The sequence below is a fragment of the Teleopsis dalmanni genome, chromosome 1 (assembly GCF_002237135.1).
Source record: "Teleopsis dalmanni isolate 2A chromosome 1, ASM223713v2, whole genome shotgun sequence".
NCBI classification, from domain to species: domain Eukaryota; kingdom Metazoa; phylum Arthropoda; class Insecta; order Diptera; family Diopsidae; genus Teleopsis; species Teleopsis dalmanni.
This window is the reverse complement of record NC_051846.1, coordinates 98,197,694-98,224,249: the sequence shown is the minus strand read 5'-3', so window position 1 is coordinate 98,224,249 and position 26,556 is coordinate 98,197,694. Positions and strand designations below refer to the sequence as shown.

Below are 26,556 nucleotides of genomic sequence, written 5' to 3'. Positions count from 1 at the left end.
CTGTCAAAATAGTAAAAAGCATTGTTAACATTTTTTGTTATTAAGTTTAAGAACAATTAAAAGTTTCATATGTGAATTTTAATAATTTCAATTAGTTACAATTAATTTATTGGTCAGTAATTCAAAAATTTTGAATGTATTTATAAAATTTAAATTTAAATTTATAAGTGAATTTAAGCCATATTAAATATTACGTTGATGAATCATAGACTGAAGTACATCGCTGGACGCCTCATCAGATAACTGTGTACTTATATTATTTAAAAATTTTACATCATGTTTTGTCTTCCCCAGATTTTTGGTGTCAGCAGTTGCTCGATCGTTTGGATACCTTCGAATTGCGTCCGAAATGATTGATACTACTAACCGATAAATTTGGTACCTCTATAGGCCTTTTTGATGGTATCAGTTGTTGTTTTGTTGTTTCTTTGGGTTGTATTGGTGGTATCTTGTCATCTTCACTATCGTTGGTTTCAGAAAAAAGTGGAGCCAAATTATGTATGGCACGTCTCACAATACCTGATGCTGTTTTAACATCGACCACACGTACCATTCCGTCAGTACCCTTATGTATGTTGATTACTCGACCCAATGCCCACTGAAGAGGAGGTAAATTTCCATCCTTCATGATGACTAAAGTGTTTTCTTGCAAATTTTTGCATTCTTCTCGCCATTTATGTCGGTACTGTAGCTCATTTAGATATTCAGAGTTCCACCGTCTCCAGAATTCATGTTTTATGTGGGACACCAATTTCCACCTCATTAGTAATGATGTCTTTAAATTTGGTGTGGTTGTAATTGCTGGTGCTGTAAGAGCTTCACCAATTAGAAAGTGGCCTGGCGTAAGTGCTTCAAAGTCATTTGGATCATTCGACATTGGAGTAATCGGTCTTGAATTTAAAATCGACTCTATTTCAATAACAACTGTTTCTAACTCTTCGCACGTTAAGGATACTGTGGCAACGCTGCGCACAAGTAAATGTTTCGCCGACTTCACTGCTGCTTCCCAGAGTCCTCCGAAGTGAGGCGTACGAGGAGGAATGAAGTTAAATTTAATACCTTTATTACTGCACGCTCTTTCAATTACTTCTACTGATTTTTTGAGTAAATTAGTTCTACCAGTTCATTCAGTTTGTTATTGGCTCCAACAAAATTAGTTGCATTGTCACAAAATATATTTTGGCAATGCCCACGCCTCGCAACAAAACGTTTAACTGATCCAATAAATGCGTCGGTAGTTAGGTCACTTACCAGCTCCAAATGTACTGCCTTGGTGGCAAAACAACAGAAAACAGCAATATATGCCTTGTGCGGTCGCTTTCCTCTTACTTTGTAGTGTACCCAAATTGGTCCACAAAAATCGACTCCCGTGTTAAGAAATGGCCTACTTGGATGGACTCGAGCATGTGGAAGATTTCCCATGATTTGATTGAAAGTTACAGGTCTACACCTTGTACAACGAATACAGTGTTGTACGATGGACCATGCCATTACCTTCCCCTTGATCGGCCAAAATTTTTGCCGTGTCGCTGCCAATAATGCTTGGCCACCGCAATGCATGTTTTCTTCGTGAATTTTCTTCATTAATAGCTTAACTATGCAGTCATTGTGTGGGAGGAGCATTTGATGTTTAGCATTATATGTCAGATTTGATGCATCTAATCTTTCTCCGACCCGAACGATATCATATTTATCTAAAAACGGCGTCAATGCAGCTAACGAGCTAGATGCTTTCACCAGTTTGCGATGCTTTAAATCAATTACCTCTTCCTTGAATTCAACAGCCTGAATGCATTTCACGATGTAGCTAAGTGATTCTTCTAACTCTTCCGGATGTAAATCATTGGTATGATTATTAAATTGAAGTCGCTTAATACGCCTTATGAACCGTAGCACATAACCAACAATGTGAAGGAATGTGTTGAAAGAATTTCTGTGGTTTACCTTGTATATCCATTCAGTATCATCTTCGGTTGCTGTTAGCATCACTTTCTGCGAAGTTTCTTTTAACTCGGCGTTGTCTGGCTGATTGCATAGGGCTTTATTAAATTCTTCTGGCCACATATCTTCACGACCATGTAGAAACATAGGACCATAGAACCATAAATTATGAGTTTGCAATTGAGATGGTTTGATGCCGCGTGATAAGGTATCTGCTGGGTTTAGTCTTGAACTTACATGTCGCCACTGACTTGGTGCGGATAAGTCTTGAATGGCCGCAGTCCTGTTTGCTACAATTTGTTGATGTTTTGCTGGCAATGAATTAATCCAGTAGAGTACAATTTCAGAATCAGTCCAGTAATATGATTCTGTCTTATAATTTAGATCGCCCTTTACCCTATTCATTAATGTGGCTCCTAGAAGAGCAGCGCACAATTCTAATCGTGGAATGGTTTGCTTTTTGATTGGGGCGACCCGAGATTTAGAGCATAGCAGTCGATTGATCAAGCGTCCATCTTTCAGTGTTGCTCGAATGTATATAGCTGCTCCATAAGCCTTTTCGGAAGCGTCACAAAATGCATGGAGTTGCACCGATGAAGTAATCTGGTGTCCAAAAATATGCCTATCTATCTGAAAATGGTGCAATGACCTTAACTCGTCACAGAAATTAATCCATCTGGTATGTACTTCACTCGGTACAGCTTCGTTCCATGATAAGTTGAGTTGCCACAGATCTTGAATTAGTATTTTTGCTGTTACTAACACTGGACCCAAAATACCCAGGGGATCGAATATTTTTGCTAAACTAGAAGTTATCGATCTTTTTGTTATTCGCTTAGATGGGGTTAAATCAATCCTTATGCTGAATTTGTCACGCTTTGGTTGCCACGATAATCCTAATGTTTTGACTAATGCTTGGTCTTCATTGCTGAAATCTAAATCGACCTCTTGGTCCTCTTTTGCTATGCCTTGAAGCAGCAAAGGATTATTAGCACACCATTTTCGCAATTTGAAATCAGCTGATTCCAATAAATCGTGAAGTTGACGTTGTATTTCTAAAGCTGTGTCAAGACTATCTGATCCACTAAGACAATCGTCCACATAAAAATCATTTATAATTGCTAAGGCTCCAAGCGGGTATTTAGTTGATTTGTCTTTTGCTAGTTGCTGCAAACACTTCGTAGCCAGATATGGCGCTGACCTTGTGCTATAAGTTACTGTATTTAATTGGTCAAACTGCAATGGGTCGTTAGGCGATCTTCTCCACGCAATGATTTGGTATTTTCTATCATTTGGATGTATAAGGATTTGTCTATACATCTTTTCAATATCTGTGCAAAATGCAAATCTGGGGCATCTGAAACGAAGTAAAATGGAAAACAAGTCACTCTGAATTTTTGGGCCTGTTAACAATATGTCATTTAATGATAACCCGTTGCTGGTCTTGCACGATTCATCAAACACTACTCTCAATTTTGTTGAACTACTGGTAGGTCGAATTACACAATGATGTGGGATCAAATAATGTGATGTGATGTCCTCGATATGAATTTTGCTCATGTGGGCCAACTTTTCGTACTCATCCATAAATTCTACATACTGCTTCCAGACTGCTTCATCTTTGCTTAATCTTCTTTCTAGGGCATAAAATCGGTTTATCGCTGTGTTTTGAGAATCTCCGAGAATTGATGGATTTTGTTGAAACGGTAATCTCACAATAAATCGACCATGGTTTGTTTTTTGTACATTGTTTATAAAATGCGATTCGCACAACTCTTCTTGCTGAGTTAAGTTTTTATTTGTAGGTGATGCTTCATCGAGTTGCCAAAATTTCTCTATCACCTTTTCTATTTGTTCTTCATCGTCCGAGCAAATGCCGCATGTTTGCATCTGCACACCTAAATTGTTGTCAGTTATTTTTCCTATCACAATCCAGCCCAGTAACGTATTTTGCAATATTGGAAGATTATTGCCAATTTTAATCTGTCCGATCGACAGCAGTTCATGTGAAAATTCTGCCCCCAGTAAGAGATCAATATTACCCTTTTGGTGAAAGCAAGGATCAGCCAACTTAATATTGCTCGGTATGTCCCAATTTGAAATGTCGAGCTGCATGCTTGGTTGATCAGACACGATACTTGGTAACACGTACGCTTCCACTCTTGCGGCATATTCATTGATTTTGGAACTAAAACCCAAATTTACTCGCCTTTGAGCATTTTGTTTCCTTTGTCCAATACCTTCGATGCATGCGGATACATTCATTGGATTTTCTCCTAGTTTTTTGATGAGTCTTTCCGTTACAAGATTTACTTGTGAACCGGAGTCTAATAATGCTCTACATTCAACCTTGATGCCTTTATTGCTTCGTATTATTACGCGTGCTGTTCCCAATACAACATAACTCTTGTTGTAATTGTTATAATTGGAGATCAGGCTTATTGACTTACTCGAATTTGTTATTTTATTTGGGTTAGTGCATGTTGCATCATCCAGATGTAAAAGAGAATTGTGTTTTTTATTGCATATTTTACAATTGCCTGACGAGCATTCTCTTGCAAAATGACCAAACTTTAAACAATTAATGCACAACCGCATTTGTTTAACTAACTGAAATCTTTTAGTGGGAAGTTCTTGTATGAATGACTTGCACGTGTACAATGGGTGACGGTCATTCTTGCATGCTGGACATAGTTTTTCGTAATTTGATCCTTCGTTTGTTGCAACAACTACTCTCGATGTGTTTAAGACCTTTACGTTGAATCCTCTGCCGAAAGCCTCCAGTGACTGAAATCGGCTTTCAATAAACTGTAGAAGTTCTTCAAACGACACGAGTGAACGATTATCCTTTAGAGATTGTTCAAATGCTGTTTGAGTTCCTCTATCTAATTTCTTTAAAGTGAGGTGCACCAATATTGCATCCCATTGTTCTATTAGAATACCCTGTGCCTTTAAGCCCAAAATGCACTCCTTAGTGACATCATTCAGCGATTTTAAACCTGATGAAGTTTCCACAGTTAAAGACGATTGGCTTAACAACTTGTTGAGTAACGCTGTGATGAGTAGACGTTTATTGTCGTATCGAGATCTTAAAATTTGCCATGCTGTGGCATAATTTTCTGTTGAAGCTGGCAAATGTTTGATTAGATTTTTCGGTTCACCGATTAAATTGGTGGTTAAATAAAACATTTTTTGCATTGGTTTAAATGGTTGCTCGTCAATGAGCTGTAAAAACAAATCGCGAAATTGTACTCACATTAATGGGTTTCCGTCAAAACTTGGAAGCGTAATTTGTGACAATTTTACTGATTGCAATGTTACTGTATTTTCTGAGATACCATCACTAGAATTTAACAATTTTAGCTTTGATTTTATTAACATCAATTTATTGTGTTGTTTTCTTTCTATTTCAAAAAACACATCCCAACTGTAGTCCTTTACCGTGTCTGCAGTGGTGGAGTTCCATATTATATCATTGTTTTGTTCTAACTTGCTGAGATAATTTTCCAGCTGTGCCAGACTTGTCCTGTAAACCACTTCTTGTTGTGGTTCTTCAAATGTTGATTCTATTTCCTTCATGGTCTTTTCAATGACGCGAATCAGCGCCCTTTGATTCCGTAACGGTTCTGTCACGGTTTTGTCTTTGGTCGACACAGGCTTGTTCCCTTCTTGTTTCTTATCTCCTTCAATGGTTGCCATTTTTTTACGTGAAAAATTAATACCTGTATGAAATTAACAGTTGGTACCAGATGAACTTTGACTGAATACAATTGATCACATGTCTTAATGCAATCACGTTATGTGTACATGCACCAAGTTCTTAGCTGCCGTAGATTACGCACCAAGTGATGATCCTGTTAATGCTGCAATCACGTCGGGGTCACCAAAAATGATAAGAACGCGTTTGTTCTTAGTAAATTCCAAATGGTTATGTTAAGTAAAATGTTAAGAACGCGTTTGTTCTTAGTAATTTCCAAGTGGTTATATCAAGCTTCCAACACGCACATGCACGCGTTGGATGATATATTTTGTATTTTATTAATTGTAAAACTGCCGAGCACTTAAACTCGTAGTTTACCTCAATAATCAAATGTGAAATAAAAAAAAGCAACTTCAAATATTTTATCTGTATTTTATGTGTCTTTATTTATTTTCAGGTATTTTGGAAATTTATTGTTAAATGTGCTATTTTGAAATGTTGTTACTCGTATCACTGTTCAACCAAAAAGAGGAAGTTTGTTAGCTTAAAACCAACACAGAAGCTGCTCTCATGTCCCTAATCCTTTTGTTGCCAAACAGCTGATTACTAGTGTTTGACAACGTTAAGTAGATGAAGTCTTTTATGTAGATATTACAACCAAGATTTACCTTAAGGAGATTTAACAGTGTATATATAGAATATTAAATTTTTACAAAAGAATTAAAAATATACACTGTGGCAACGCCACTTTTATAAATTGCAACTTTCGTTAAAGAATAAACAAACAAATGCTGTCTCTATCAGCTGTTTTGAAAGTATTAGTAACTAATAATTTTATTGCTTTTGATTAATTTGTTTTGATTTTTTTTTTTTTATTAATAAAATTAAAATTCAGCAATATATTTTGTAATTTAAACATATAAACCGCACTTATGCTGACACGGATCGCGACAACTAGAGTGTACGTTTATTATTTAATCTTTGTGTGTACTTATTTAAATTTGTTTCTTTAAATTTTAGATTTAAATTTAGATAAAAACGGAGCGTCTGCAGTTGGAGTGTCTCATTACCGCAAACAACTTTGAACTAAATCCATAGTTGGTAATAGAAAAAAAAAATATATACATCTGAAGAGAATGTAGTTAAGCATTGAATTGGAAGTATAGTTTATTTGTTAGTTACTTAATTGAATAAAAGCAAGTCATGGAATGTTTTTTTTTGTTAGATGTCAGCAGTAGGACTTAATAGCCAAGAACCCAACCCCAAAACCGTCGAGCATACCGGACTTGCCACCTTGTCATGCAGGGCATTTAAATATTACAACAAACCATCTAGGCTGACATAACAAGAGCTATGTGCAAGAGAATGCATACCAAAGGGCACCCGAGGTACCAAAATTTGCATCCTTTCAGACAGTCAAGCAGCTCTAAAATCTTTAGCAAAATTCTTATTCCAATCAAAGTTGGTCTGGGAATGCTTTCAACTTCTCAATACCCTAGCATCGAGGAACTATGTTACTCTTATGTGGGTACCGGGACACGAAGGGGATGAGGGCAATGAAATAGTAGACTCCCTAGCAAAGAAGGGTGCATGTACTCCTTTCATTGATCCAGAGCCCTTCTGCGGGGTAACAAATAGCTTCACAAATAGCTTATTATGTGAACGGGAGAAACAACATCTACTTGAACACTGGAGAGCCCAAACAGGCATGCGACAGTCAATAAGATTCATTGATCCTGATCACATTAAAGTTGATGCTGTCCTTGGCCTTACCAGAAACGATATTAAAATCTACACTGAACTTCTTACTGTAGACTTAATTACCACATGAAGATTATAGGTGTGGTAGAAAGTGACTCCTGTCGACTCTGTAATGAGGAGAAGGAAACATCAGAACATGTTCTATGCAACTGCCCAGCGGTGGTAAGACGTAGACTCGATTACCTTGGAAGCGGGATATTAGTCCCAAGTTAAATAATTAAATTAAGCCCATAGCAATTACAAGATTTATAAATAGTCTAAAATTGTCCTAGTTGGGCCTTTAGGCGCACAATAGATCTTTTAGGTCGGGGTGCTTTAATAGCCTATTACTTAAATAATAAATAACCAAATCGCTATCATAACTCAATCTAATATCTTTAAGGACTTTCAGCACCTTAGTGAAAGAATGAAGAAATCAGAAATTGATGAACCATTCACTTTTTTCTGAATTGGAATAACTTTAGCTTTTTTTCATGCCATTGGAAAGATAGAGGTAGTAATACAATATTTTATAATATGCGTTGATGGCGATATTATGAATGGGTAAATTAGCTTTATAAATTTAAGTAGAATTTCATCTTACCCAACAGTACTGGACTTACTACTCATTAATTTCTTAAAAACAATATCTTCACTGACGCAATAAAAGCTAAAGTCAAAAATATCCATATCTAAGAATACAACACTCTTTATAGCATTTATACATCTGATATTCCAATGATACGTCCCTCGATACGGCGTTATATGCTGACGCTACGTGTATGCTATACACAGATAAATGTGCTCTCAACATAACCAACACACTTCAAGAGCATATAAACCTCATTCTGCAGTATTTTCGGAAATGGAAAACAAAAAATCAATAATGAAAAAACTAAGGCTCTGTTTATAACGCGTAAGTGGAGACAGAATCCGTCGAGAGTGAGAGTGGATGATATGGTGATAAACTGGGAGGATAGCATTAAATATCTCGGCATCACGTTTGACAAACGATTCACATGACTTAAACATGTTCAACTGAAAAGAATTAGCTATGCCAAAATTCTTCATCACCTCCATCCGCTATTCAGAAATGAAAATCTCAATGCTAAGAACAGGAAACTGATATATAATCAAATAATTCGTCCGTCACTTCTATATGGTTGTGTAGCGTTCAGCAAAACTTCAAACACTACTATTCACCAGCTAGAAATTGCACAAAGCCAGGCTCTGAGAAGACTTTTCAAAGTTCCATGGTACATTAGGGCGAATGACATCCTCAGGGACATCAAGATTGATCCGATCAAAAAATACATAAAGGATAGAACCCTGAAATTATTTGCGAAAACTGACAGGCTTACCAACACCGCGTTATCAAATCTCAGAATGGTTACAGGCTCTTCAGGGAGGTATGCAAACCTGAGGTCAATTATTGCTTAGTCTGATGAAGTGATAAACAATAATCCAGTCAAGATGTAAAGAGGGGTTTTGAAAATACATCGAGTTAAGAAAGAGTAAAAGAGCTTAAGTGCACTGGCTTAAAACAGCTTCAACATAATAATATAATAGAAGAGACAAAGAAGTTATTTACAGCATTCGACTGCACATTTCATATATTTTTACTTTTTCTTGCAACCCCAAGTATTTTTATATTATTCCAAAGGGTTTTAGTAAATTTAGTACCACCAAGCTTGGATTCATAATAATCTGACTTAGCCTTATGAGCAGCTCAAGCAGCTACATTTTTAGTAATTCTAAACATCTAAATATTTTTAAACTTATAGAACGTTTTGTTCTGGTTTTGAACCATGGGCAAGAAACATTATTGACGGTAATAGTACGAAAAGGTACATAGTGATAACGATGTCTAAGCAATTTCTTATTAAATGCCTCTAACTTTTGATCAGCTGATATACCAGACCAACATTCATTCCATTCAGTTGAATTAAGTTGACAAAATAATCCCACTGATCCAATGGACTTATAATCCCAAAAAGAAAATCTAGTTGAGATAGATTTCTTAAAGACTAGCGTAATAAATAGTAGGTCATGATCTGAAACAAATTAAATCTGATCAAACAACAATAATTTGCAAAGGTCCAAATATGTCCAGAGACTAAGCTTAACATTATTAGCATATTTAGTAGGTATGTTACTATTTACGACCACAGTTTAAGAGAATATCATTATCACCAAGTACTGCTAGGAAGTCAAAATTAAGTGTGATGGGTTGCAGTGAATCAAAACTGAAGAGTTTGTATGAATTATACACGCACCCCACTAAAATTTTCTGAAAACCAACATTGATGCTTACGATAACGAGTTCAATGTTAGACTCACCAGACACTCATACCAAATTACTTTTTAAATGAGACGTATTAAATTGCAACCCCGCCTCCTCTCCTTTGTTTCCGATCATGGCGGAATAAAATATAATTGTTCAGTGAAAGATATTGATGATATTTATTGAAAATACTGATGTCATTATTAAACCAAATTTCCCTAACGCATATGACATCAATATTAGAGTTTGTAAAAAAAGACTTAATGTGATCAAATTTTAGATCAGTTAGAGTTGTACCATGAACCATATTTAGACCGCAATATTACTAAATATATTTATCAAGGTTAGCAGATGATCTATCAAAGTCGATAATTAGTTTTTTCAACTTTCAGTTCAAGTTTTCTTTGTTGGATTTTACATATTAGATCCCTGAAATCATGGTCTATATCGAGTTCTTTCAGATTTAGATTTTATTTGGCTTTGACACAGTTAACACATCTGTTACAACAATTTTTGCAGTCTTTGTATATGTGGCTAACTTCACTGCATTGTGCATATACATGATCACTTTTTATAAATGTTGGCATTTTAATTTGAAACTACTGTTGTTATTCTTGTAGACAAATAGGCCTGTTACCTATTGACTATCCAGACTCGTTTGTAGTCAAAACAGATTCGTTGAATTGTTCTTCCTTTTAGTTTCTTTGTTCTGTGTTGCTTAATGTTATTATCTTTTTTACATGTTTTGTTTTACGCTGAACTTGTTTGTTACTGTTTTAAATTTTTTTTTGGACATGCAAAATTTCGCATAATGTCCGCATAATTGTTTCATTTTCTGCATGTTTCCTTTCTTGCTTTGCATTGATCGATTGTTTCCTGATTATCTTTACAAAATTAAAAGGAATGGTAAAAATCTTGAAAATTTCAAAATAAAACACTGAAATTTTTCTTTTTTCCAATTTTTAAATTTATGAAATTTCGAATTTTGTTTAAATTTTTGTTTACATATAATTTTTGGCATATGAATACAATATGCGTTGAAATTTCCAATGAAGGTTTACAATAGTTGCTTATTACATTGGTAAAATTTTTTTTTTTTACTGGACGATGTATGTGGCTACCGAAAATGCCTTATGATGTTTTATAATATGGCAGTTTTAAAAGGAAATTTCTAAATTTCTTGCAATTCTTAAACTTTTTTATTTATTTTTATACAAAATAAAATTTGCTTGCATTATGTGCAGTTTATTTAAGTTTTGGTCTTCGTGAAAACATAACATTTGACAAATTGCAACAGTGATGCCAATATCTCGCTAAGCGCTTATAGTAATCAATTTGTTGCTTTTTGCCACACTTTAAAACTGCTTAACAAAACTAATTATTTTAATTAATATTTGTAAATTCGTGCAGTTTGTAACATATGCTATAATCTCAACGATCGCAAATATCAAACCTTTCAAAATTTGCAGCAAAATAATAATTTCTTTTTTAATAAATTGTAAAATCCAAGCAATTGTTTTGCACCCTTGGATGCAAGCGCAAAAGTAGATAAACTTAGTAAAAAAGTAGAAGAAAGTACATAAACAATACACACATTTCACATATATGGAGGAGTCAAATAAAACCCCACATATATGAGTGGTTATTCTAGTCAACGCTTCTGATCGCTTTTAGTAAAGCAATGGCCAGGTGTAATCTTTGTGACTGCATTCACCAACTCAACTCTCACCCCCACTTGGTAGCCCTGGTGTTGTGGTTGCATGCACGATAGGGTGTGAGAAAAACGGTTTGGCCGTTATTAAATAAATATGCAAGTATAGCCTTTGCACTAAGTCTCATGTTACGATGCGGTAGCATAAGACTATGCAGAAGGCAATGATCCCACAACGCGAGCGTGGAATATGCTGACAATACAAAACGTGATCAGCAAACACGCTACTCTTGAAACTAGCGCAGAAGTACAGAAACTTTTGTCTGGCAGTTGCTGTTTTTTCACCATCGAACGAAGAACGTTCTTGATCGGAAGCAATAGCGCGATCTTAACGTTTTTAGTATCACTAACACAATAATAAACCTAATCACTCTTTTAGAAGAAAATTCGGTAATGAAGCTTTTATCGATTAAATTTTAAAAGAAAGAAACGTTTCCAACTGGAGATGAGTGTTCATATATACAAAAGTCGGGCTGCACGGTTCTAAGGCATTTTGACTTTGTGATTTCAAAATAGAAAATTGTTAAAGTTAAGCAATAAAAGAAAGTGAAATAAAGTTAGTTCTATGAGTGATGGATAACAGCCATAACTTGAATCAATACAATCTAAAGTTGAAGAGTTGATAAAAGTGATTCTAAATTGCTTGAGAAACATAAAAGCACAATTGCGAACACTAAAATATTTAAAAGCAACGAGAACGTTTTGTGTTTAATACAATGTAAAACAAATATCGTTAGAAGCACAACTGCGAACACTAAAATATTTAAAAGCAACGAAAACGTTTTGTGTTTAATACTATCTAAAACAAATATCGTTAAAAGCACAATTGCGAACACTAAAATATTTAAAAGCAACGAAAACGTTTTGTGTTTAAGACAATTTAAAACAAATATCGTTACTCCAAAATTTGTTCTTCTTCAGCAGCCGTTAATCAACATAAGTTTTATCTTCTTCCTTATCTTCCACTTGACTACGTTTTTCCTCCTTTTGAACTGATGTGATTTTTGGTCAAAACAACAAACAACTTTCAAGTTTTCCGAGCAAGACAATGTGTTGCCACCAGCAACAACCCTAATCTTTAACGAAAATTAACTCGGTGGTGATCATAATTATTTCATAGATAACAAAGAAAGCAGCAGAGGCACAGCAGAAGTATGAGCAAAAACAACATCAGCAAACAACTGCAGCGGAAGTAATCCCATCAACCACTAAATTGGAGGTAACAACATCAGCAGCAACAGGTCGGCATCAGAAGTTACGGATCATAGCGAAGCAACGACGGCATTTAGAGTAGGAATTAAATTAAATCTAATAAATAGACAAAAGCTGAACCCAACTCCACGTGTTTTTTTTTTATATCAACACCGTTAGGGACCACGACAAATTGGCGCAGCCGGTAGGATGCAGGTAAGCACCATTCAAAATTTTTAATTCAATGTTCATCCATAATTTATTTATTAAATTATGAATTGTCTAAATTAAAGTTTTGTGTTTTCCTCGCATTCTTCTTTGAAAACACTTTTGGTAGAAATTTTTTTTTTAAGACGATTGTTTGTATAGAAATTTGTTGTGAACGTCAACGATGAACAGTGTCAGTTTGTAAATGTTAACATACAGAGTTTTCATACTCGTAAGTACACTGTATCAGTTGACGTTACCTATAGATTCTGAGATGTTTCTTTCTTTTGTTTTTTTTTTTTGTTGTGCGAGTGACTGAGTTGCAACTCAATATTCCTAGTTATCATCTTTGTATGCACAAGTCGTAGGAATTCACGGCTTAAGCAGAAATTTTTTTTTATTTTTATTCACGAATAGATATGTGGGTTTTTACCACACACTTTATTTTAAATAAATATAACAAATGTTTACAAAATGATAAAAATGTTGTGTTATTAAAACGTGCAGAATAGGAAGAAGAAGGAAGCCAGTCGCTGGTTACTGAAGTTAGCTGCTCATTGAAAAATGTTCCTTTTGCCCACAGATGGTGCGAGTGCGTGTACATTCACACACAGAGGGCGCTGCAGTATGTGTCGCGAGTTCGCCACAGTACTCCCCCCTTAATAGCTGGACCGGTGGTCTGGTTTGTTGACTGTTGATTGTAACCTGCTACTCTAACGGATCTTTCACATTAAAGGTTACTTGCTTCTTCGTTTGCGTGAGTTTTCCTTTGTTTACAGGTCTGCAATCTACGTCGACTTCTGCAAACTTTGGTTCGATTACTGCTGGCTCGAAAAATGCCGGTTTCAACCTGTTTATTGATATGTTAACCTGCTTACCGCGTACGTCAACCGTAAAAAGTCTGTCATTGATTTTCTTGATTACCTTATGTGGTCCTGTGTATGGGAGCTCTAAAGGTTTCCTTACATGATCTGCCCTTACGAATACATGCGACGCATCGCCCAATGCTTTATGAACGAATACAGCTTTGCTAGAATGATTGGACGTCGGAATTGGTCGTACTTGCTGGATGTGCTCGCGTAATGTTGCTAGGAATTTTTGTTCGTTCGGAAGCGTGTTATTTTCCACAAAAAATTCTCCCGGTAGACGTAACGTTGTTCCATACAACATTTCAGCTGCTGAAGTGTTGATATCTTCTTTATAGGATGATCGAAGTCCGAGCAAAACTGATGGTAACAATTGTATCCAAGCGTGTTTAGGTCGCGACATAAGAGCTGTTTTTAAAGTGCGATGAAATCGCTCAATTAACCCGTTAGATTCTGGGTGATACGGAGATGTACGTATTCTTTGCGTGCCTAAACGATTTGCTAGCGCCTTGAATAAAGCTGATTCGAACTGGGTTCCTTGATCAGTTGTTATGATTTTCGGAGAACCAAATCGCGATATCCAGTGTGCGTAAAAATTTTCTGCGACTGTATCGGCGGTGATATCTTTCAACGGAACGACTTCTGGCCATCGTGTAAATCTGTCCATCATGGTTAGTGCATATCTGTAACCGTCACATTCGGGAAGTATTATTAAGTCCAAATGTACATGATCGAATCGCTGATCCAATGGATTGAAAGCTTGTGGCGTAAGTTTATTATGCCTGTTTATTTTTGCTTGTTGACAACTTTGGCACGATCGTACCCAATTCGCGACATCTTTTCGGATTGACGGCCACACGTACTTGCTGCATAGTTGTTTTGTCGTTGACTTAGTACCAGCATGTGCTAAGGAGTGCACTGTGTCAAATGTCTTCTTTCGAAGTGATGATGGAATATATGGTCTGATGATTCCTGTTGATACATCACAAAAGGTTGACATATCGGGTTGTAAAAAAAGTTTTTGTAATTGAAGTGCTGAATCTGACTTTAATAGCTGCTTAAGCTCTTCGTCTATTTTCTGATGGTTACTAATTATCTCGAGATCTATAACCGTAGGCATATTAATTGCATCAATTCTGGATAAACTATCAGCCACTATGTTGTCATTACCATCTATGTATGATATGTTTGTTGTAAACTCTGCAATAAAACTTAGTTGTCGTAGTTGACGTGGTGAAACTTTATCTGACTTTTGTTGGAATGCATAAATGAGCGGTTTGTGATCCGTTTAAATTGTAAAATTTCTACCTTCCAGTAAATGTCTAAAATTTTTGATGGCTAAATATATAGCTAGCAACTCTCTGTCGTACGTGCTATAATTCTTCTGCGCTGCCTTGAGCTTCGAAGAGAAAAACGCAACCGGTCGCCAAACATCACCTTCTTGCTGTTCCAGTACTGCACCAACTGCGTTGCTTGATGCATCCGATGTCAATCGAATTGTACTTAATGGAGACAAAAATGTTAATTTAGGTAACGCGGTTACACTTGTTTTACAGTTTTCAAACGCTGCATCTAACGTGGTAGTCCATGTTATAGGCGTGTTGTCGTTCTTTTTTGAATTTTTTAATAGCTCATTTAAAGGTGCTTGTAATTTAGCGGCCTGTGGAATGCACTTGCGGTAATAATTTAGGATTCCCAAAAAACGACGAATTTCTTTTACTGTCCTTGGCTTCGTGTATTCATTAATTACTCTCACTCGTTCTGCAGGCGGGCTGATACCATCGGCTGATACATCATACCCTAAAAAACTTAGTTGTGAAACTCCGAACTCGCACTTAGCGGTGTTTATGACAAGCTTGGCCTTATTGAGTGTTTTCAGTACTGCTTCTACATGTTCCAAATGCTGCTGTTCACTTTCTGAGAATATTAAAATATCGTCAAGGTAGCAGAAGACAAATGGCATTTTCCTGAACAATGAATCCATATACCTTTGAAAGGTTTGCGTAGCGTTTTTAAGACCAAACGGCATGACTACAAATTCAAATAACCCAATGGGTGTACTTACTGCGGTTTTGCATATGTCATCAGCTTGCATCGGTATGTTATAGTACGCTCTATGTATATCAATCTTTGAAAATAATTTGCTAGCATGTAGTTTTTCCGTTACTTGATCTAGGTATGGTATTGGGTACCTATCTGGTTTGGTTTGCGCATTTAGTTTTCTAAAGTCACCGCAGGCTCACCAAGCACCTGTTTTCTTTTTTACCAGGTGAATTGGACTCGACCACGGACTGTTTGACGGACGAATAATTCCTTGCTCCAACAGCGTTGAAAATTCTTCGCGAATTGCCTTTAATTTTTCCGTTGAATAACGGCGTGACCTTTCATGCACTGGCTGACCATCAGTGACTATTTGATGACAGACTACAGATGCGTCAGGGAGGCTATAGTTATTTGCACTGCACAAATCAATGTATTTGTTGACGACTGTAAAGAATCTTGAATTTGGATAGATCAGAGGTGATGCGATTGATGTGTAGTAATCCGTCCACTTGAGTAAACCATAACTCCGGGTCAGTTTGCAAAAATGAAGGCAAATTCGTTAACTTTACTGCATCAATATCGTTTTTTACTGTTGTGAAATTCGTGTCTGCTGCTGCTGACTTTGCTGTTGTTTCTTTGTCGGCATTAGACATTTCTGCTTCTTTGTTCAGCATTGCGTCACCCAACATTGTGCAAGTTTGTTTTGACTTTATGAAATAAATGAATAACTTCCGCTGCTTCCAATTATGTGTTTAATTTGCGTCGGGGTCACCAATTATGTGGGTTTTTACCACACACTTTATTTTAAATAAATATAACAAATGTTTACAAAATGATAAAAATGTTGTGTTATTAAAACGTGCAGAATAGAAAGAAGAAGGAAGCCAGTCGCTAGTTACTGAAGTTAGCTGCTCATTGAAAAATGTTCCTTTTGCCCACAGATAGTGCGAGTGCGTGTACATTCACACACAGAGGGCGCTGCAGTATGTGTGGCGAGTTCGCCACAGATATATATTTTTTCAGTCTAAATTAAGATTGAATAAAATAATTTTTTTTTATGTATTCGAAAAATGTTAGGTATATAACATTCCTAACACAGAACATAGTTTTTTTTTGTTTAGCTTATGAACTATAAATAATATTTATTTATTGAAATTGTGTAGTGTTGTTTAATTATATAAAAATATATGAAAAAAAAAAATTTTGTCTACTACTTTTATTTTCTTTGAAATGGTTGAAAATTTTGTTTTGTTGGATCTTGGGTTGTGTTTCTTTTTGTGAATCCTTTTTCTTGGGAAGTTTTTTTTTTAGCTTATGAATTATAAATAATATTTATTTATTGAATTTGTGTAGTGTTGTTTAATTATAAAAATATATAAAAAAAAATTTTATCAGATCTTGTCACTCTGCGTTTTCAAGATTAAGGTAACAAAATAATTTCACTATACAGAACTTATCTCATTATTTCTAAATTAAAATTAAACTTAATATATTAATTACGAAACAAATGTTTAATTCACGAATAAAAAAAGAAAGCCATCAAATAGAAAATACATGATAACTTAATTTGGAATATATACATATGAGTGCATACATATATATTCATTAATATTTATAATTCCACAATTTCAACAAGTTAATTATTTTGCTTTATACATAAACTTTAATATAAAACAAATGACTTTATACAAATGGAAGTAATGTTTTGAGTACATTTTATAATGTCAGTACTTAAAATAACGGAAAGTAAATGAAGAGTTTCTCTTGTTTATTCTATTGATTCAAAAATAAAAAATTTTTTATACAATTATTAATTATCTTATAAAATTTTATCTTAGTTTTCTTAATATTATGATAATTTTTTGCTATTTACAAACATTAAGCACAATTAATTATATAATTCATTTTTTTTAAGAGTTTCAAATAATTCGATTATGTCGTCATCTAAAAATTTTATTACTATATCTTCATATTCAACAACTACTTCAGCATCTAATTTATGATTTAAAATTTTATTGTTCAACGGATGAAGGCCGTCAGCGCGTTCTTCTTCCGTTTCAGTTATATCGGTAACACGTGTCATTTTACAAAGTATAGCTCGGTACGGCAACCGTGCAATACTGGGTTCGCAAGCTGATAAATTTTCTAAGGTAACAGTCTCAGTGTTACCATAATCTATTTAAAATACTTTTACAACATTTTGATGTGCATCTTCATCAATAACTTTACCTTTGAATTGTATCAAAGAATTCCTTACAGGAACGGCAACTACATTGTGAACTAAAAAATTTTTTTTTTCTCGCACAATTGGCCGTACAACTCTTGACGGTGTTAGTGAAAAGTGCACTAACACTAGCTGAAATCTCTGAAAAATTTTTTTTTTCTCCTCTCTCTCTTTCTCGATTTCTCGAGTATTTTTTGGAACGGATTATTTCGAAAAGTTTTCTACGAAGATATAAGATTACTTTTGAATATTCAGGTTTCCATTAGCATACATTTTTGTTACTGATCTTCAGGGAGATATTATCAATTGGCTATTACCAATTTTCAGTAATACGGATAGATGGATGACGCTCAATCAAGAGCGGAGAAGTTAGCACAAGAGGTCCATGAGTTCCGAACATTCATAGCCTCCATTCAGGTACATGCGTGGCGGAAATTAGGTGCTTTGCAACAGAATAGGGATTTTATACAGATACATAAGGACACCATAAAATCAAGACGTTTGTCGCAACTGGCGGAAATAACGTATCTGTTGGATTTGATCGAGGAAGTGGAAGATATTAAATCGGATGAGCAACGGAAAGAGCACGTTCAGTTATAGGAAGCTAAAATTGGGTTAGAACTACAGTGTACAAGGTTTAGGAAAAGGCAAGAGGAATTAACCGAATTTTAAGGAACAGCAGAAGAAGAGAACGAATGGCTTATTCAGAGTCTTAGAAATCTAGGAAAGTCGGAGGAGGAAATTTCGGAGGAATTGACGGAGAGCAGTAAATTAATAGACGAGGACCACGTTATTGAAACATTGAAAGTGCAATTAGAAAACACGAGGAGAGAACTGGATACATTTAACAGACCAGCAACTCCGAGCGCGGATACTTTGCAATTGCCAGTAATAGGAGCTGGGTTGATTCACAAATTAAACAGAGAGGATCAGACGAACTCCAATATGGCGAAAGTAACGGCGATAATGAACTCAGTGAATAACATCTGTCCGATATTCACAGGAGGAGAGGGACCGGAGCTAGCGGCAGAAGTAGAAAGGTTCGTGGAAGGATGCAAGCTAGTGGAGCAAGAGTGGGGAACTGAAGTGAATTCAGATAATACATTTAACATTATCCGCTGCGTCTCCGTGGGCCAGCGTATTCAAAGATAGGGAGACGAGACTTTGCCACAATCACAGAGTTTTGTGAGTACATCCAGCGGAGTTTTTATAAAAGAAGCACTCTGGAACAAGTCCGCACGAAGATGGCCAATATAAACCAGGGAATTGCGGAATCGGCCAGCAATTATGGTAGCAGATTGGAAGGTTTGTTATCCGATGGTTTGGAGTTAATACACACCAATTGGGGAGAGTCGGATAGAAAGGGTCTGTTAACGGATTTGAGAATTCTAGCGTTCAAAAGTTTTATCAAGGGTTTAAGAAATGACGCAACTAGGGAATCATTAATTGATTATGATAACCTTGAGTTGGATGGTTTAATTAAGATGGCGGAGAAGAGACAGGAATATAAGAAGGGCCATCAAGTTAATTTCAACCACGCTGAGTCAGAACACAGAACACCAATAGATGATCAGTTGGCTTGTACTTTTTGTCGGAAGAAAGGCCACGTAAGGGAGGAATGTCGTCAACGGAAAAATACGCCGTATTGCGTCAACTGCGGAGATTACGGGCATGAAATAGGGCCGAAATGTAATAAAGGCGCACCCAGCGTAAAAACTTGCAGTTTTTGCAAAAGAATTGGACATGAGAAGGAGCGTTGTTTTAAAAGACTACAAACGGTGTTCTGCAAGCAGTGCCAAATTAAAGGTCAAGAGGAAAATCAGTTTTGTTTTCAGAAAGCGCAACAAGTAGCGCGACCTCAGAGAGATGGCAGAAATTATCAAAATAATACTTCCTCGAATCCGTCAAATTTCACAACTCGCAATTCTGGTTTGAGCCAACAACCAAACCGAGGTCCTAATCAGTATGAACGAAGATTTTCAAATCAATTCCCACAATACAGACGTGAGTATCGGCAACCACAACCTCGTAAGTTTGAGAACAGGTCTCCAAACGGCTACACGTCCTCCAATGTTTTCATACCACAAGGTATACGTGACCCCGAGATACGACGGGGAACAATGTCTGCAAATCAGGAAAACTAAAGCCGGCCCAACCCCCGCCAAAGGGTTGGACAGCCGATGATCAGAACATAAATTGGCATAGGGTAGGCGATAAAACAGCTGATACCCAAGATGAATGCGATATTTCACGCATTTCAGTGGAAGAGTTATTCTCTCCCGGAAAGGGTTTAGTACATGAAGTGGATAACAGTTTAATCACCTCAGCTACTTCAGTTGAGTCACATAAGGGGAGGTTAAGAACCTCTAAAATAACTTACAATATAATCGAAACGCCAAGGGTAAAACGCATGCAGAAGTTTACAAAGAAGGTATCATTTAAAGAACAACCGCAGATTTACTACTACGACCATACACCTCAGTACGAAAATAGAACTTACGAGGAACATAAAGGTTTGCTAAAGGAATCTGTGAGACAAATCTTACAATCATTAGTGGCTTTATTTATAATGCTCATAATAAATTTAAAAACAAAGTTGCGTAAAACCAAGTGGAGATTATCTTCTCAGCGACAATTTTTCCGGGACCAGGATTATAACCAGGTCGCAGACGTCTGTTGCGATACGACGGAAGAGGGCCACGATGATGCTTTCATTATTTACCCTTGCGATCAAGCTATTAACGAACAGTTAGTACTTTTGCTGGACTCAGGGGCAGACACCAGTCTGATCAATCCTGAATCCCTAAAGAGAAAAATAAACATAAACCAAGGTGATACTAAACGATTGGTTGGTGCATTCGGAGGAAAGACTCATACATTAGGGTCCGTGATAATTCATCATAAGGACATACCAGGACTGAATTTTAGGATGCACGTGGTTCCGGAAGGTACAAGTTTACCAGCTGATGGATTACTAGGTAGAGACGAACTTTGGAATCGTTGCATAGCAGACACGGTGCACAAAAAATTGATTCTCTTGGATAAAAGAAAGACGATGGCAACATTGCCCCTCACGCGAACGGAGGGTGAACGACGGATTTGTATAGCCAGGGCTATTACAATTCCGGCTAGGTCAGTCAAAATAGTTCCTATCAGAGTATCTGTCGAGTCAGGAGATATACTAGTGAGCCGAAAAGAAATCTCACAAGATGTATACGTAGGAGGCACACTCACTCGAGTGATCAATCACACAGGGCATATTCCTGTATTAAATTCCAATGACTTTGCGGTAGTGCTGAATAATGAAGTGTTGCCTAATTATGAGTTATATGAGGAATCAAAAGTGGAATCAAACCACAACGTAAACTTACTAAGCAGCGCAGAGGACTCGGAGCGTTTTAACTTACTGATGAATTCGGTGAGATTAGACGAAAACATCAACGAAGAAGAGAGGTCAGTCATAGTGGGCAGTCTTCGAGATTATAGCGATATATTTATACTTAAGGGGGATAAACTGTCTCATACAACTGCGTTGAGACATGAAATACCTACAGAAGCAGGCAAACCTCCTATTAATATTAGGCAGTACCGAGTACCAGAGGCTCATAAGGCAGAAATTGAAAAACAAGTGCAGAAAATGTTGGAAGACGACGTCATTGCACCAAGTGTGTCACCCTGGAATTCACCAATTATTCTAGTTCCCAAGAAACAGGGATCTGCTGGGGAGAAAAAATGGTGACTCGTAGTCGATTTCAGGAAACTAAATGATATAACCATAAAACAAGTGTTTCCAATTCCCAGAATTGACGAGATTCTGGACCAATTAGGCAGCAGTAGATATTTTTCTACTCTCGATCTGGCCAGTGGTTACCACCAGGTACTTCTCGATAACCAGGATCGGGATAAGACGGCTTTCAGTACTAGCACAGGACATTATGAGTTCCTTAGCAACGTTCCAGCGAATACTAACTGCAACATACTAACTGGGCTTCAAGGGTTGGACTGTTTCGTTTATTTAGACGACATTGTCATATATGGCAGTAATCTAGCGGAACATGACAAGCGTCTCAGGAAGGTTTTCGACGTTTTGCGCAAATACAATCTGAAGTTGCAAACGGAAAAATGTCATTTCATGCGGAGAGAGGTGGTCTATTTGGGACACAAATGTTCGAGTGAGGGAGTCCTACCTGATCCATCGAAAACAGAATGTGTAAAGAACATTCGTCCTCCGAAAACAATTAAACAATTGCAAGCATTCCTCGGTTTAGTAAATTATTACAGGAAATTCATACCCAATGCCGCGAAAATCTCCCTACCATTAAACAAGTTACTTAGAAAAGGGGAAAAATTTATTTGGTCGAACGAATGTCAAAAGGCAATGGATGATTTAAAGGAAGCCGTGACTAATCCACCCATTTTACAATATGCTGACTTTACCAAACCATTCGTTTTGACGACCGATGCTAGTGATGAAGCATTGGGAGCCGTTCTTTCGCAAGGAAAGATAGGTGAGGATCTTCCACTGTATTTTGCGAGCAGAGCACTGAGTGCAACAGAGAGAAAGTACTCCACCATCGAGAAGGAATTCCTAGCAATTGTCTGGGCAACTAGAAATTTCAGATCTTACCTGTTGGGAAGGCATTTTAAGATTTTCACGGACCACAAACCTCTCAGAGGGGTGGTAAATCAAAAAACTCAAGACACCAGGCTAGGTCGGTTTAGGCTAAAATTATTGGAATATGATTTCGAAATTTGTTATAAACCTGGGAAATCTAATTTAAACGCGGATGCATTGAGAAGACTACCAATTGAATCAAGTGAGATTCAAGTAGTAACCAGATCGAAAACCTCAACAGAAAGGGATGGGAAAAATACAGATTCTGCAAATCAAGGGAAGACCAACGCACCGTCACAATAATCTAAAGCCGATGCCGAGCTAGGGGCAACAGTTTCAAACAATACAAACAAGGAAGAGGAACGTGATCCAGGAGGGTAGGATCAGGCCCTTTATCTGACTGACACCAGAGACATAAAAGGGGTACTAACTAGATTCCATGATTCCCCAATGGGAGGCCATCAGGGAGCCACTCGCACATATTTCCGGATTCGAAAGCAATTTAAGTGGAGTGGAATGCAAAGGCAGATTAAGGATTACGTGAGGGCATGCTTGCAGTGTCAAAGAAACAAAATCTCGAGGGAAGATAGAATGCCCATGATTATCACGGACACGCCTCAACGACCGTTTGACAAGGTTTATATGGACATAATTGGCCCATTGCCTTATTCGTCAAGGGGCAGTAGATGCATTCTGACCTTCCAAGATGACTTTAGCAAATATATGATTTGTGTCGCTCTACCGGATGCTGAAGCAGTAACGGTAGCGCGGGCCTTCTTCGAAGAAATAATTGCAAAGTTCAACATACCGCGGATACTGGTGACGGATAATGGTTCTAATTTCACCGCGGCACTTTTCAAAGAAACATGCAAGATATTAGGGGTAAAGAAACTCTGTACATCGCCGTATCATCCCCAGTCTAATGGGTCTTTAGAAAGAAGCCACAGACCACTGGCAGAGTTTTTGAGAAATTTCGTAGACTTAGATGGTGCAGACTGGGATCAATGGTTACACCACGCCATGCATGTGCACAATAATACGGTACACATGACCACAAAGCAAACACCGAGTAGGACTTTGTTTGGTTTTGATGTGGAGATTCCAGTAACGCTGAGGAAAAGGCCGTCACCTATCTACAACTTCGATGATTATTCTCAAATATTGAAATATCAAATTCAACGTTCTCATGAGTTAGTGAGGGAGAATCAGAAGAGGCGAAATTAGCGTCTAAAAAATATTATGACAGAAATAAAAAGGAAAGGAAATTTAGAATAGGAGAGAAAGTGCTCCTGAAGAACCAATCGAGGAAGAATAAATTTGCACCCATATGGGAAGGTCCCTATGTGGTAAAAGAGGTTCCCAACACGGTTAATGTAAGAATTTCCATAAAAGGGAAGACGAAAACTTTCCACAACAACTTGGTAAAGCCATTTTTTTAAAAAAAAAATAATTAAAAACTTGTAAGATGTCTGCTGAATTTTTTTTTTGATACCAAATTTAATGTTTTCATTTTTATTTCGTTTTAATGAAAATAAACATATTGGATTTAGATTTAAAGTGCCACAAATTCTACTCGTGAGCATTCAACGGTTCAACGGCCGAGGAGTGTGCGCAGTCAACTACTGTGTGTTTTTATTTATTGTTTTTATTTATGTTTAATTTCCAAGTAAGGTTTATTATTTGGTCATCCAGTTTATCTTGTGTTACCACACCATAACATGGTTTTATGGTTTTCTGATCAACGGACGGAAACACCAATAAATTTTTACTCTCTTGACAATTTCTGTAACTTTACAAAATCATCTAGATATACATTGTAACTATCATATTTGATACAAATAACACTCAACATTAGACGGCGAACTAAAATTTACATATTTACATTCAAACCGCCCATAAATAATTTTTTTTTCTTACCTACTTAACTTCATTTGTTGTTGATGCCACAAATATAACTCGTGAGCATTCAACGGTTCAACGGCAGAGGAATGTGCGCAGTCACCTACTGTGTGTTTTTATTTATTGTTTTTATTTATGTAAAATTTTCCAAGTAAGGATTATTATTTGGTCATCCAGTTTATCTCGTGTTACCACACCATAACATGGTTCTATGGTTTTCCAATCAACGTTGTTCATTCAGCCAATGGCATTGTTGGTTGTATAGACGCTAGTGCCAAGATAGCAACGATGCTGGGAGGTCCAAACCGGAATTGGAACACGAAATTTTTCTAAGTTTACTAATTTGTCAATATTAGATAAATGAAAGCTTTCTCAAGAAATAAGAAATATGATTTAGAAAGAAAATTCAATAATCTTTCATTTGGTATATACCTCATATCTGAATGTTGCGCAATAGCTGAGATATTCACAAAATAAAAAAACCAAATTTTTTAAAAAAACTGACTTTTTTTACTTAAAAAATTATTAAAAAACAACTAAGAGTTCGATGGACTTGCACGCACATGCATTTGAAAGGCAATAAATCAGGCTTTCAAATAAACTAAAAATCAGAAAAATCGTATGCGTGGAATTCGCACAAAAACATGTCAAAAATCAATGTCTTATCTCACTCCAGATAATACATTTGAAAAAAGTGAAAACGCAAAATGATCAGAAACACATCACGAAATACAATTTTAAATCGTCAATCGATTATTTTACATTTATCATACAAATATGATAAAAAATAACCTTTTTTTCTACCTTATTTTACTCTAACATATATATCATAGCGTGCAGAAGCCCGATGGCAATAAAGATATTTTTCCTTTAAAGACAAATATATCACCTTTCCAAAATAGTCAAAATCAAGAAAATCGTATGCACAGTTTTTCCATATTATTTTTTCAAAAATGGTTCATTTTTTATCAAAAATCCAATTAATTGATAAAAAACGTGAACCTCCACAGCGCCATATACGGCCCAGAAGCAAAGCAGGAGGCTTACTGCCATCTATAATTCGAAGCCAAATAAGATATGGTGTTTGTATTTGCTTAATGCATATGTTGTGAATAAATGAATTAAACAATAAAAAAAGCGACTATCTATCCGTTTAAAAAACATTAATTTTAAAAAAATATTATTACAAGAATCACAATGCACATAAAAGCCTTTAAAGATAACAAAACAAACTTTAAATTACAAAAAAAATCAGAAAAATCGCATTATTCTTCGAACAAGGCAATTCAATCAAATATGAAAATTATTATTTCTCTTAAAACAATCATTTGAGAAGAAAAGATAGATGACAAATGTTAAAAAATATATTACTAAGCAATTATTTAATAATATCAACTCAATATTTAATTCAAAGAAAAGAAAGAAAAAAATGTAATTTAAACCATTTTTATTAAAATTTTTAAATAAATTAATAATTTTTTTTTTAATTTTTCAGAATTCCGAAAAGAAAAAGAACAATCATTGTAAATATTTATACGCTTATTTATTTAAATATTAGTATAATATTTACATATACATCTTTATTAATTGCAGATTTCCAAATGCGACGCAGCCTCCAAAAACAAAACCTAGAGCTGGAAAAAAAACCAATAAATTAATTAATTAATTATAAATATTATATACATATATTGTAAGTAATATTAAAAAATGCGCTTAACACTATTTTTAGAAAGCTTATCTGCAAGCACCATCTACCGTTCGTATTCGCTTTATGGAATTTATGCATTTGTTGCAAATTAATTAATTAAACAATAAAAAAAGCGACTATCTATCCTTTTAAAAAACATTAATTAAAAAAAAATATTATTACAAGAATCACAATGCACATAAAAGCCTTTAAAGATAATAAAACAAACTTTCAATTACAAAAAAAATCATAAAAATCGAATTATTCTTCGAACAAGGCAATTCAATCATATATAAAAATTATTATTTCTCTTAAAACAATCATTTGAAAAAAAAAATAAAGATGACAAATGTTAAAAAATATATGACTGAACAATTATTTAATAATATCAATTTAGTATATAATTCATATCAAAAGAATTTCATCAAAAAATATTGGAATGTTTTTT

The 26,556-nt window shown here is 35.8% G+C and overlaps 1 protein-coding gene across 1 annotated transcript; it reads right to left on the bottom strand.

Moving 5' to 3' along the window:
• Positions 1 to 304: 304 nt before the first annotated feature.
• LOC119690089 lies at positions 305 to 5,640 on the bottom strand. Its single transcript, XM_038105084.1, has 3 exons — positions 5,383 to 5,640; positions 1,389 to 5,166; positions 305 to 1,092 (listed from the first exon to the last, which is right to left on the bottom strand). Exons 1-3 carry the CDS (start codon positions 5,638 to 5,640, stop codon positions 305 to 307), a joined length of 4,824 nt encoding a protein of 1,607 aa, XP_037961012.1.
• Positions 5,641 to 26,556: the final 20,916 nt, after the last annotated feature.